This window comes from Pseudonaja textilis, chromosome 6, assembly GCF_049901715.1.
Source record: "Pseudonaja textilis isolate UNSWEBS1 chromosome 6, rPseTex1.2, whole genome shotgun sequence".
NCBI classification, from domain to species: Eukaryota; Metazoa; Chordata; class Lepidosauria; order Squamata; family Elapidae; genus Pseudonaja; species Pseudonaja textilis.
The window spans coordinates 17866913-17881438 of NC_141995.1; the positions used below are offsets into that span (position 1 = coordinate 17866913).

Here is a 14526-nt window from a genome sequence, read left to right on the forward strand (position 1 = left end):
GAAATGATTAGAACAAACCCAGATAGCTGACAGAAGACCCAAACCATCAGAGAGTAAAGCCTTTTTTTATGAATAATGTAAAAGAAAAGGGGAAAACTTTATTACTACAAATGAAAGGCTGTTTCTGAGAAAAGAAAGCCCCCTTTTTCTTATAGAGGAGATTCTCTGTAGTCTTTTGCAGCCAAAAAGAAACTCACTGAAAAAAATATGAATTACATGCAGGATGGTGTATCCATATATTCTGCTATGTCAGCTGAATTCATCTCCGTCCAATTATGAATTCACACCCAAAATAATAAGCAGAAAAACACATGAGACTGTATATTCAGAATATAAATGAGAAAGTTCATCTTTCAATAAACCGCTACTTCACGGAGAGGATTAGGTTCAATCTCACTGTACTGAAGTGCTTGCTTTACAGATCTGGATAGTATCTCACACACATGTATGCTTAATTTACATCATGACCCAATTGCATTCAAAACTGGTACCATCTTGAGTCAGCTTTTAATTGTAAAACATTGCAAGCATCCAACACTGAGGAAAGATGAATCTTAAAACTTTGCTAACTTTGGATGACTGCTCAAAGTCATTATTGATCTTTAGCTTGTTTAGCCTTTTTTTAAAAAAAAATGTAGGAATGTTTTATTGTAAATTGTTTTAATTCATCATCTATCCACTTTGGAATATAGTAGTTTGATTGATAAAAAAAAATAGAGTTGAATTGCATCTACACTTAGAGTGGGGGGAATCTTTAGATTGGTAAAAGAAAAGAATGCAATGGAAGAGTGGAAATACTCCTTTCCAAAACACTCTGACCTTGTCAATAGGCCATAGATGGGGGATAACAATTGTGTAAAAAGTAACCCAAATTAAAGGATGCAAACAGTTATTCCTAAGCAGGTTAACACATCAGACAGAATGGGTTTGTTTGGAGCTAATTTTCCTTCAGTCAAATAATTGCCCATCAAACAATTTTTTTGAAATTTAATTGCCTCATCCAAGATCTATGATTGAGATGAATTCCTAGAAAATCCTATGAAAAAACAAAGCCTTCTGGTTTTCCAGTTTTGTGGCCTGCACAGTTTTTAATCTGTTACACCAACTGCAGGTTATATATATGGGGGGGAGGCATGACAGAACAGGCAGAAATAGGTGAGACTTTCTCATTTCACCTGTAGCAATACTATTCCAATGAAAATTATATATTATGTTCTATTTGTTCCAATGGGAGGTGGGGGAAAGTGAAATAATAACTTCCTAGTCTTCAATATAAGATCCGGGAGACACACTAAAAATAGAAATGATTATTAGAATGACTAGCTGGAACATTTCATGCCAGGTGCTACCAGAGTATGAAGCAGAGTTAGTTGAGTGGGAATAGGAGTCACAAATAGCCATGTTCCAGTACACAATCTTTCTGTTCCTGCCCTAAAAATACCAATTCCATAATATTGTACTTTTGAAATGAGGATCCTATGCATATCTCTCATCAATGTGTGAATTTGGCCCAAAGTTGACACTCATGATCATTCTGCTACCTTTAGAACATGCATAACTTTTGTATATCCCTCACAGGTTACATTTTGGTTTTTTTCAGCCTGGAGAGAGGAAACCAACAAACCACACACCAGATCACAACATTCTAAGGTCCTGGGGGAGTAGTTTCATTTCAACAGGAAGGCAAACTTCTCCCTTGAGCATCAGCTAGAAGGAAGTCTGTGAGGAAGTCAACTCAGTAAGTGATAACATGAACGGAGCCTATTCAGCTTGTGCATCCTCCTTCTGCTAGATAAGTTGAGGAGACTTGGGAGAAGAAAGCATTGATTCCTCCTTTGGCAGCCGAGCTGTTGCTCTGCCTCTGTGGCAAAGGATCATATCTACCAAGAAGGATAACAATGGCGGGTACTTCAGGTGAGTGATACAGTTGCTGTAGCTGTCACCAGAATGAGATCAGTGCTTACCAAGACATAATTCTGAATGAGGTTCAATGGAGCGAATTGTAAATGAATGTTTAGAGATATGAACCTCTGTGGTCTTTTAATAGACAGGTCTCATATTAGAGGTACAGAATGGTCTATTTCAGGGGTCTTCAAACTTGACAGCTTTAAGATATGTGGACTTGGATATGTTAGCTCAGGAATTGTGGGAGTTGAATTCCACAAGTCTAAAACTTGCCAAGTTTGAAGACCCTTGGTCTATTGGATCAAAACATTCCTTGGAGGTTTTTTTTTTTAAAAAAAAAACATGTCCTGTCTCTCCCTAACTTAATTGGGATGTCAGAGAGAGATTGGGTCTGCTAGCCTTCTAATGGTAGTCCATTAAAAAAACTTTAAAAAAAAAAGATTGTTAATAGGGACTGTAGGAGGCAGGGAAAAAAGGAGAATCCACAAGTGGATAGGCTTGATACCAACATATGTTATCTGCCCCATCACAACTAGAAAAGTGAAATTTGTTCATTCTATCAATATTTTCAAGAAGCATCAAAAGTCAAGTTTGGGACTTTTTTTTTTTTTGTATTTAAATATCTGCAATCATTCTATGCTTTTTAATCTTATCTTTTTAAATATTGTTTTGACTACTCTGAGTTGTTTTAGAATTATTTAGCGTGCCTTAATTTAGCAGAAAAATAAGGATCACAAAGCAGCATAATCTGCATGACTGATTTTGACACTTAATAGGTTTTTCATAATGCCGCCATCTCTGTTATTCATTTATGAATTAGAATTTGATTAAGCACTGGAGGGTTGTCAATTATAGATAGGTTACACATTCTGAATTAGGAGACTTAACAAGACCTTTAATTATGAATACAAGGCAACAATATTACTATGAATTTTATTTGTCTTTCATTTTTGAAATAAAGCATTAGTCAGGCCAAGTTTTCCTAATGATTGTGGATTTTAGCAAATCTATGTAGAAATGGCTGCTTAAATCTTATTTATTCAGAGGCAAAAAAAAAAGAGAGAAAAAGGGGAAGGAAGGAAAAATTCCATCCCCAATTCTCCCCAAGAGGAAAAGAAATAATTAGTCATAACTGCTCCAATTTAGGGTTCTGCAAGTATGGTTAACTTTAACTCTTGTAATCTTCCATTGAACACAACCTCGGGGCATACTGGTTGGGGATTATGGAAGATCAAATACAACACACACAGATTTCCTGTGGTGATCTGGTGAAGAAATGTTACCTGTTTCACCCCCACCAAAACACAAAAAAATAATATTATCGGAAATAATGTCAGCAGACTGTTTTTTAGGGACTGAATAAAAATAAAAATATCCTGGGGAAAGTGAGGTAACCTTCTTTTGAGGAGTTTTAACTCAGCTTTAAATTTTAGCTCTTGGCGCAAATACTAACAGCTGCACATTTATATGTATATTCAATATATACTGTATACACATATAAACGTACACATACAAACTTTCGAAAACATTTTCCTCCTTGCTTCCTCCTGTAACGGCCTTTGAGAACGTATCTTTTTCGTGCCTGGCTTTGCTCAATAGTGAAAGTATGAACGCTTCCTTTTCTGTAGTGTAGTTATCTTGAGGCATGAGGGAGACTTTTTCCAGCAGTTCCAAGGGAAGACCTCATAATGGTCTTTCATGTGGGCTGGGTAGACTCCCACCTGTTCAAACCAGGATATCACTAGCATCTTTGCCACTCTAATACTCTGGTATCTGCCACTTCAGAATAAGGCACTTTCATAGAGTATCACTTCCATCGAGTATCACTAGGAAAATCATTTCTTGCACAGATCTTATTTTTGTAGCTATAAACACCTCACAACATCGTATTTTCCAAGGCCTTCATTGCAACCTTAATAAGTGCTAGTCTGTGACATGGTTCTTAACTGATGAGTACTCTACCGTTGAAGGTCCATTCAAAAAGGCAAAAGCTATTCATAATTTCAATATGTCCATTGCCAGTTCTAACTCCAGTAGCTGTACTTGTAATTAGTTTGTTGTTCTTGGTATTTCATTTTAGTTCCATTTTTCACTGGATTCCTTGACTTTCATTACCAGAACTTGCAACTCGTTTACATAGTCAACTACAGCATCAGGGTAATGTCATCAATATCAAAGTAATGTCATCTTCTTCCAATCTTGCCTCCCTCAGTGTAAATATATTCAGCATTAGACTGAATAAAAAAAATAATAAGCATATAGCACTATCTCTTCATTGACAACCCAGGGCCAGTCTGTTTTGCCATGTTCCAATATCTTCAAATTAGTAATAGAGTTCAAAGGGAATTAAAAAAATAAAATGGGAAACTGAGAAGCCTGACTGAAATTTAAGAGCTTATAAAATTCAGAATACTTGTTGGGCCTTATATTTAAATTATTATCAATTTATGATAAATGTGTTGCAGAAACTAAACAAGTCAAAATCTATATGTTAAACAAATGCAAAATCTAAACAGGTCAACTGATATGCGATGAGAATATTGATGGATAATGAATATTATATTTACTGCAAATATATATTCAAATAAAATTGGTTCAAGATGTTTTCATTTGTTATATTATGCCTACATCGATTGCCAAAATATACAGTTCAATTAAAAATTCTTGTAGAAATTCAGTGTTTACAAATAATAATATTTTTGTATTGGGTGGCAAAGTCATAAAATTCATTAATTGTGGAAAACGATGCACCTCAGAATGAAGCAAAAAAAAAAGTGCCAGCTCTTTTTTGATTAAAATCACAATGATTTTAAGTCTGCATGTGGATTTGTACCATATCTTCAGTATGAGCTTTAGAAGATTACAATGAGAATAATTAACTAGTGGAATATGCTTGCCTCTAGGTGCTCCATTACTGGAGGACCTAGTATTGTAAGTGCTCCATTGTAGGTGCTCCATTACTGGAGGATTTTAAGAAGAGGTTGAACAGACATTTGTATGATGCTTGAACTAGAAGACCTCCAAGATTCCTTCCAAGTTCCAACTCTGTTTACTGTTGCTCTAAATATATCTTGCCTGATGTCAGGTTTCTGGCAGTTACCCCCATTTAAATCATGAGTCTCTAGCCAAACTTCCAAAGCTTAAAAAGGATTTATTGGGAGTTAACATGTTCAGCGCTACCTGGGTGTAGCTGACTCTGAGACACATAATTTATTGTCATTCTTGACCCTGGTTTTCCCTCACCCCCTGGGTATATCGTAATTCATTTCTCCAATGGGACACATTCATAGACAAGAGTCATCAACCATGCTCTCCAGTTAGAATTTTGATTGGCAGAAACTTCAGTCACCTAGTTACTATCTTTGAAAACATTTATGGAATGCACTTTTGGTTTGCAAGCTGCCGGACTGCTGCCCCCTCCCTTTCTGTTGGTACTCTAAAAAGACCATAGAAATAAATACTTTATGAGTTGACAGCTGATTTAGAACAGTTTTTTTCAGCTTAGCTAGAAATTCCTAAATTCTTCTTCTAAATTCATTATTCTAATGGAAGATTTTTATGACACAGAGTGCTTCTGCTAGTAGCTGGTTATTTATTTGATTTTAATAACTGTTTTAAAATTCAAAATTGATATAAAATATTTTTGTACAATGTCTAATCTAATGTTACTTTTAACATTCTTACTTAGTTTCAAATAGTTCTCATTTTCTATTTCTTTTTTGCTCCTTTCTTTTCTTTTTTCTTGGTTACACTTTCAAATAACTAAAATAAAATGAAAACAAAATCAAATATATTACCATCCAGGTGGACTTTAAACCTCAGGTCAGTTGTTTGTGAACTAGACCCAGAGGAATCTGAGAGATTTCATTCTTATTACGCTGTAATATTTAGCAGCAAATCATACAACTGAATCCTTTTATACCTTGAAAATAAATTTGGAGGAAGAATTTATTTGATTTATTCATGTTTTTCTTTTATAAGGCCTTGACAATCAACAGGTGTGAAGAGGCCAGTGACTCTCATTTTAAAGCTCCAAGATCAGTTGGGGCTCACAACTTCTGCTTTACTATCTATCTTTTCTTTTTTCTCTTTCTCTTGAAAGTAATATTTTTAGTGTGACTAGCACCCAAGTTTAGAAAAGCTCCACCTATTTCATTTTCCCTCTGCTGTGTACACATATAGGTAGTCCAGTCCTCGATATATGACCACAAAATGCATGTTCCTCAGTGAGACATTTGTTAAGTTAATTTTGCCCCAGTGCATCTAACAAATCTGGGACTGGAACAACTAGTAACCAACAACACTAGACTAAACAACTGCCTCGATCTCATCTTCTGCAATAGTTTGAATTTAATTTACGGAATACAAACTAAAGAACCCTTTTCCAGCAGTGACCACAATATGATTGACTTTTGTCTCAACATACGTCTACACAAAAACCACCACAATGATGTGATCCCCAATTATAATTTCAAAAAAGGCAACTATGATCTTATAAACAACGATCTCTCATCCCTTGATTGGCAATCTCTATTCACTGGATGCAATACTGTTGAAGACCATTACAACATATTTTTACTTGAAGTCAAAAGAGTCATCAAACTATATGTACCAACAACAACTCCCAAAACAAAACAAAAAAACAGATTGCCCATAACAATAAGGAAACTTCAATCCAAAAGAGATCACTCTGGCGGAAAAACAAATCTGGTCACGTTGCCAATTTCAAAAGCCGATACAAAAATTTATGCCACCAAATAAAGACCGAATGCACCAATTATCACATTAAACAAGAGGAAAACCTTCTAAGCACCAATTCCACCAGTGCTTTTTACAATTTTGTAAACAACAAACTAAAAGATTCAAGGTCCATCCCACCCCTGATAGGACCTAATGGTAAAGACTGCAACGACGACACCATTAAAGCCAACATCTTTAACACATTTTTGGCTCAGTATTTGTAAACAGCAATGGATCATGCCCAGTATTTCCTAGCCGAACCACAGATAACTACAATGATCTAATACATATCGATTTTACAGAAGACAATGTTGAAAAAGCACTACGCAATCTAAAACCATCTCTATCTATTGGACCGGATGGAATATGTGCCTATTTCTTAAAAAAGCTATCCACTGCCATAGCCAAACCTCTAAGCATAATCTTTGAAAAATCTTTCAGGACCAGTTCCTTGCCTAACCTATGGTCACAAGCCACAGTCATCCCCATCTTCAAAAAGGGAGACCCTTGCCTAGTTGAAAATTACAGACCAATCTCCTTATTCTGCGTCACCTGTAAAGTCATGGAATCAATTATTAACCAATCCATCATCCTCCACTTAGAGACAAACAACCTACTCTCCAATAAACAATTTGGTTTCAGAAAAAAACTATCCTGTAATCTGCAACTCTTACACTGCAAAAACATATGGACTACACAACTTGATCAGGGCAAAACAATAGATGCAATCTACATAGACTTCTGTAAAGCCTTTGATTCAGTGGTACATGACAAACTACTCCTAAAAATAAAATCCTATGGTATCTCTGGACAACTGCATAACTGGATAGAAGCATTCCTGTCAAACAGACAACAAATGGTCAAAATTGGGAGCGTCCTATCAAATTCTGTACCTGTCAATAGTGGTGTCCCCCCAAGGCAGTGTTCTAGGACCAACTCTCTTCATACTCTACATAAATGACCTCTGTGATCATATTAAGAGCAACTGTGTCCTTTTCGCTGATGATGTAAAGCTGTTCAATACCACAGACAATACTGCTACCCTTCAAAAAGATCTTGACTGTGTATCAGAATGGTCAAACAAATGGCAACTTCAAATCTCAACAAATAAATGCTCTGTCTTACATATTGGCAAAAAAAATCCGAAAATAAAATACAAGCTGAATAGTCAAGATCTTGTTGATGATCCAAGCTCTGTAAAGGACCTTGGAATACTCACCTCTAATGATCTAAGTGCTAGAGCCCACTGCAACTACATAGCCAAAAAGGCATTAAGAGTTGTTAACCTAATTTTATGTAGCTTTTTCTCTGGTAATATTACACTAATAACTAGAGCATACAAAACATTTGCTAGACCAATACTCGAATACAGCTCATCAGTCTGGAACCCACATTACGTATCTGATATTAACACAGTTGAGAAAGTCCAGAAATATTTCACAAGAAGAGTTCTCCACTCCTCTATTTGTTGCAGAATACTTTATGCCACCAGACTCGAAATTCTAGACCTAGAAAACCTAGAACTATGCCGCCTTTGGTCCGATCTAAGTATAGCATATAAAAACATACATTGCAATGTCCTACCTGTCAATGAATACTTCAGCTTCAACCATAACAATACAAAAGCACACAATAGATACAAACTCAAGGTTAACTGCACCAAGCTTGATTGCAGGAAATACGACTTCAGCAACAGAGTGGTCAATGTCTGGAATACTCTACCCGACTCTATAGTTTCTTCACCAAACCCCAAAAACTTTAACCTTAGACTGTCTACTATTGACCTCACCCCTTTCCTAAGAGGTCTGTAGGGGGCGTGCATAAGCGCACCAACGTGCCTACCGTCCCTGTCCTATTGTTTCTTTTATTTTTCTTTTATTTTTCTTATATGTACCCATTTCATGTATTCATAACTATGTATACACTTATACTTATTATCTTGTAAACAATTGACAAATAAAATAAATAAATAAATAAAATGTTCTCACTTAGGAGCAGAAATCAAGACCTTTCTTGCCACATTGGCTTAGTAAATCATTGCAGTTTTTAACTTGGTAACAGTTGTTATGTGAATCTGGCTTCCCCATTGATTTTACTTGTCAGAAAGTTGCAAAAGGTGAATCACAAGACCCCTGAACACTGCAACCATCATAAATATGAGTCAGTTGTCAAGGGTCTGAATTTTGATCATGTGAGAACATTAGAATTCTTTATTGGCCAAGTGTGATTGGACACATAAGGAATTTGTCTTGGTGCAAATGCTCTCAGTATACATAGAAGAAAAGATACATTTGTCAAGAGTTGAGAATCATAAGGTACAACACTTAATGATAGTCATAGGATATGATAAGCAATCAACTCATACTAGGAAACAGTCAATATAAATCGTAAGGATACAAGTGACAAAGTTACAGTCATACAGTCACAATTGGGAAGGGGGGTGCCACAAGCATGGGGGATACTGCAATGGTCATACGTGTGAAAAACATAAGTCACTTTTTTCAGTGCCATTGTAACATCGGACAGTCACTAAATGAACTGTTGTAAGTCAAAAACAATCTGTACTAAGGTAGAAATTAAAACTGCAATAAATTAGTCCCAGGGAAATCTCAGTTTCACAGGGTTTTTCTACAGTGTCATCTAGATCTCAGAAGAGATAAGGACTAGTTAACTCCTACTCAGACAGCAGTTTTTGAACTTTTATTTCGATTCCACAAAAATGGAGCTGGTGTGGGCTTAATTGATTGCAGTAGAGCAGTTATTTTCATTCTCCTCTTGGCAAGTCATGCTAAGCCTCTCTCTACAAACATGATTCATGCCCTGGGATTCTATCAAGGACCACAATGTCAATAGATGCTCCCCCACAACACTTACAGGCTGCAAGCAGTCCTTGCCTTACTTAGAGACTGTTTGAAGTTAGTACAGTATAAGAAATAAAGTAGCTTTGCAACCAATCTTCACATTTACAATCATCACAGTGTCCTGAAATTATATGATTGCCATTTGCATGCTTCCAACAAATACAATTAACGGAGAACGCAGAAGTAAAAGACAAAGTCACAGTCAGAAGATGTCTTGCTTAATGACTGAAGTGACATTGTAAGGCTGTCAGAGTTGTGTCATTTTCTGCTTAGCGATGGAGTTGTCGCTCCCCATTGTGGTTGCTAAGTGAGGCCTATATGAAATGAAATGCAACCCAACAACTCAGAAAGAATTTCTCATCACTAATTTATATGGTGACTATTTTTTTTTCTAGAACTGCTTACCTTCACATTTGTCGTTGTTTACTTTTTCCATTCTTGCCAAAACCAGATTTTCAGGAATAAATACCACTCCCACTTTTGTGAGTGTGTATGAACTTTCTTTTCTTTGAAGAAGTCTAATTTTATGTGATTTTATGCACCACTCTGCTAAGTTCACATTGAGTATTATCCTTGTGTCCGTTTCTGACTGCACCTAACAAGCTGTCCTAATTGGAGCCCTCCATGGGGTTTCTACTTTAAATCTTCTAATTTAGGATATGGATTATGACAGATGAAATCATGTGAAGAATTGTTATGTAATAGAATAATGAGGCTTTGCAAAGCAATCTTCTGGAACAAGTTGAGCATTCAGGAGATGGCTACATCTGCTCTGAAACTTCAACAGACTATTGCCAAATTTGAAGGCAAAATGTCCATAATTGAGTAGCACCATTTTTTTCTTTTCTATTTTTTCAAAGAAGGTGAAAGTAAGAATAAGAGACTTTCTTCCCATGCCATCCCTCTAACTCAAGGGAGTCAAACTCAAAGCCCACGGGCCCATGTGATGCTTAAATCTGGCCCATGGGGCTGGCTGGGAAATAGCAAAGTACCAACCTGTGGTGCCTCTGGCAGCCAACATGGGGCATGGGAAGATCATGTGAGGCCACCCTGTGCCCCATTTTCAATCTGAATGCAGCACTCAGCTGGCCAAAACAGAGCATGGGGGGCACACAAGGCCTCGTGCCCCATTTTGGCCAGCAGGGTGCTGCAGGAAGTCATCCAGGCTGAAAGCGGGGCATGTGGGGCCTTCCACTCCCCCAATACCCCATTTTGGCTGGCTGGGTGCCTCCCCACTTGGCCAGCCTGTGGAGAACTACAATGCTGATCTCTCCCACAAAGAAATCCAGTTTAACACACCTGCTCCAAATGGTTCAAATTATCACCCAATTTCTAATTTCAGGCCATTTAGTGGGGTTGAAGAGTTAAAGATTGGAATGGGACCAGTATGCTCTGAAACGCCTAGATAACATATTAGATCTTTATTCCAAAGTTTAGCAATTATCTTCTTAAAACCATCATCTCAGGCAATCTAAATAACTTGTAGAGCAATCTAGACAAAATGGCAGAATATTATTTGTCTGCTGGATGAATGAAATATTTTACTTGTCTAGTCAGGAAACAACCTGGTTTCTGCAATTATCTTGGAAACTGTCAATTTTTGGATTCAAAATAATATGAAGTGAAATATTGCAAACCTCCTGAACCATTTCTGTTATTGTCCTGAAATGCACATATGCTGAAAACTAGAACAGCATATGCAATGTCTCACCTTACAAGATAAATTAATTTCACTATCTACTGAATGACAGCTACTGCGACAGCCGGCTCTAAGAGCATCAAATCAGCCATTAATGTTCAGTCCATAGTCAGGGAGGAGGTGGGAATAATCTTAATCTCTATATTTTCTTCATAATCAAATTCTTTGTTTTCTATCCTTTGTTCTCTTCATGCAGTCTATGAAGTCATCTATTTTACTTAAAATTATGTTACTAATTTTTTTTACAAAATTTACTTATTGAATAAATAAAACGCAAAATGCTCCAAATATTCATTTGTTCCCAAGCATATTCAAATGCTCACAGTAAAGCATACATTGGCAGTTCCACCAAACATACAAATTGATTCTTCCACAGTGATGGATTTTTGGGTTTTCTTACAATAATAATGTGGCTGCTTCTGGCTTTTTTTGTGTGTTAAAGCTTCTGTTCTTTTCTGTACAGCTTTACACATTATGACTCATCTTTTATGACATCCATCTTCAGTTCACAGGAGATGCAGTGACAGAATATTTCACTAATGGTTATGCCACACTTGAGTTACAGTTTCTCCCTTCATTCATGAAGATAAATGTCACAAGTATAATACACGTCAAACTTATCTTGTTTTATATTGTTTTTCAGCCTAGAAACATAGTTACAAAAAAAGACCAGTAGATAAAATTTGAAGAAAAAAAATCAGCACTGTCTCCTGGAACAGAAGATGTTGTATCATTTTAATGTGAAATAAAGATCTTTAGATTTACAGTAAGAGCAGTTCCTGAAGGAAGTGTGGACAGCAAAAAAAAATTTTTTAACCAACTCTGGAGATAACCTTGTACATGTGACAGATTTAACGGTTGATATATGCATATGTGCATGTGTGGGTTTGTGCTGTGTTATTTCTATGTGCCCAAAGTCATGTTCCAAAACAAGTCAGAGCCACCAGAAAAAATCCATATGTAAAATAATTATCAATGACTAATTCAAATATATTAGCTTTAAAACACCCTATGTACAATATTAATGTCATACATGATACATTCTCTTTCATAAACAAACTACTGCCACATGTGGCTATATACAACTGTATGCATATATTCATTCCCTTCCTACCTTTCATCAGAAGCACGCAAAGACACAGAGTGCCAGTTGGAGACAGACAGATGGAGACAGATCTTTAACCTTTATTGCCTGTCAACCAGGGGTAGGATTCTACCGGTTCGGACCAGTTCTATAGAACCAGTTGTTATGATTCTGCGCAGTTCAGAGAACTGGCAAATTGTTGCCCTGGCTGGCCCCGCCCCTCTCCTACTGCTCTTCCCTTCCCAGTCAGTCCTTATCACACATGCACGACATCATGCGCATGCCTGACATTGCTGACTGCATTCTCCCCCACCCAGGTATTTCTTCTTTTTTCGCCTCCTGACAATCAGCTGTTCCAATGATCAGCTGTTCTGGGATCCCCCTGCTGTCTCACTGCTTCGCAGGGAGGCTTCCTTGAGGCCCAGGAGGCAAAAAGGGGCATGCAGGGGAGTGCTGTGTGATACCCATCCCACACTCTGGTTTTTGCTTTTCTGGGCCTCAGAGAAGCCTTCTGGGAGCAAAAACAGTCCCCATAAAGCTTTCCTGAGGCCTAGGAGGGCCAAAATGGAATGCAGGGGGTGCTGCAAAAAGAAGAAGAAGAAGAAGAAGAAGAAGAAGAAGAAGAAGAAGAAGAAGAAGAAGAAGAAGAAGAAGAAGAAGAAGAAGAAGAAGAAGAAGAAGAAGAAGAAGAAGAAGAAGAAGAACAGTCACATGGCCATGCACACCTAGCCACAGAACCTGTTAAAAAATTTGAATCCCACCCCTGCTGTCAACCCAACAGATCCTCTACCTTCCTTAGGGCATTTTTGACTAATCTTGAGGCTCCTAATCTCTGGAGAGCACAATGTCATGCAATCCCCTCAGTTGTCCTTGATGACTGATACAAGGAGATCACATAATGGAGACACACTGCCCCTGTGATTCTGGACATCTTTTGAAAGCACCAGTACATGTACTTCTTCAGTGTCTGTAATATGAAGACACTCGTTCTACTTCGTCTCACCATTCTCGCAAGTGGCACAATTGAATACTTTCCTGCAGTTTTCAGATACCCAACCCTGCTACAACATACAATGTTATCAGGTTTTATGCAGCAGCAATAGAAGGCGACCTGTGCCATAAACCAGTTTTACCTTGTTTGTTGCTCTAAAATATTTTGTATTGTGGAAGATCTAGTTTGCTCCTTCTATAGTCATCTATTGCTCCTAGCCCTCCCTTTAGATTCCTTTTTACATCTTTTTAGACTTTATTGAGTTTTATTTTCATACTTTTTAGTGTTTATAAATATTTACAGTATATAAAATTAATATACATAATATATTATTTTGTTGGTTTTTATACTTTTAAATTCTTTGTAACTTAAATTTCTGAATATGGAGACATTCCTACCCATATCAGATGTCATGCCTGACAGCTGTATGCAGCCTGAAATATTGTACTTATCTACATTAGTAACTAAAATTTACTATGCAAGTTTGATTTTTATGTATATTATCAGTCTTAAGGCAATGAATAGCTATTTTCATTACATGGCTGAGTTTCAAATAATGATTGCCATTATTGCCTACACAGGCATGCACCCTACTCACCCACACCTATTAATGATCAATTCCATAAAATTGATCTTGTTCTCTCTTTTGTCTAGTAATTTGAGTTATCATTAAAATACTGTGGAGTAGTTTCTTTAAGGATTACATTTGTGAAGGGATATACATTATTGATTAGCCCATATAGCCATGCTTAGAATTAATGAAGCTAAATAATCCCCATAATATCTGATTGCTCAGAATACAGTATTGATTGTAATAGAAGGTCAGAAGAATTGTAATGCAAAGTTCAGGAGAAGCTTAAGGATCTTCAAAAGAAGTAATAGAAAAGGTCCTAGATACAGACCTTAAATTCAGATACAAGCAAACGGTCCTCAGAAAGTTATCTCAGAGGCTGTAGATTATGTTTGATCATCTAGAACAGGGGTGTCAAACTTGATTTCATTTAGGACCACATCAGGGTTGTGTTTGACCTCAAGGGGGACAGGCTGGGTGTGGCCAAGGTGGGCATGGCCAATTTGACACCACTTATGTCGGGGCACCTGAGTTCCACTGGTTAATTGCCCTCACTATTAGTTGACTGACTTCCTAATGCTAAGTAACTTGCTAACTAATCTTAATTGGCTCAAGGTTGATTCAACCTTCTATCTTTCTGAAGTCAATAAAATGAGGACCCAGATTGTTGCAGGC

General features: G+C 37.0%; 1 protein-coding gene across 1 annotated transcript in view; it reads left to right on the plus strand.

The window, feature by feature from the left end:
• Positions 1-1787: 1787 nt before the first annotated feature.
• The window catches only part of BANK1 (B cell scaffold protein with ankyrin repeats 1), a 159034-nt gene continuing 146295 nt past the window's right edge, over positions 1788-14526 (plus strand). Inside the window, exon 1 of the mRNA XM_026698275.2 lies at positions 1788-1914. Coding sequence (XP_026554060.2) covers positions 1899-1914 — 16 coding nt within the window. The 5' untranslated portion in view covers positions 1788-1898. The remainder of the gene's footprint in view (positions 1915-14526) is intronic.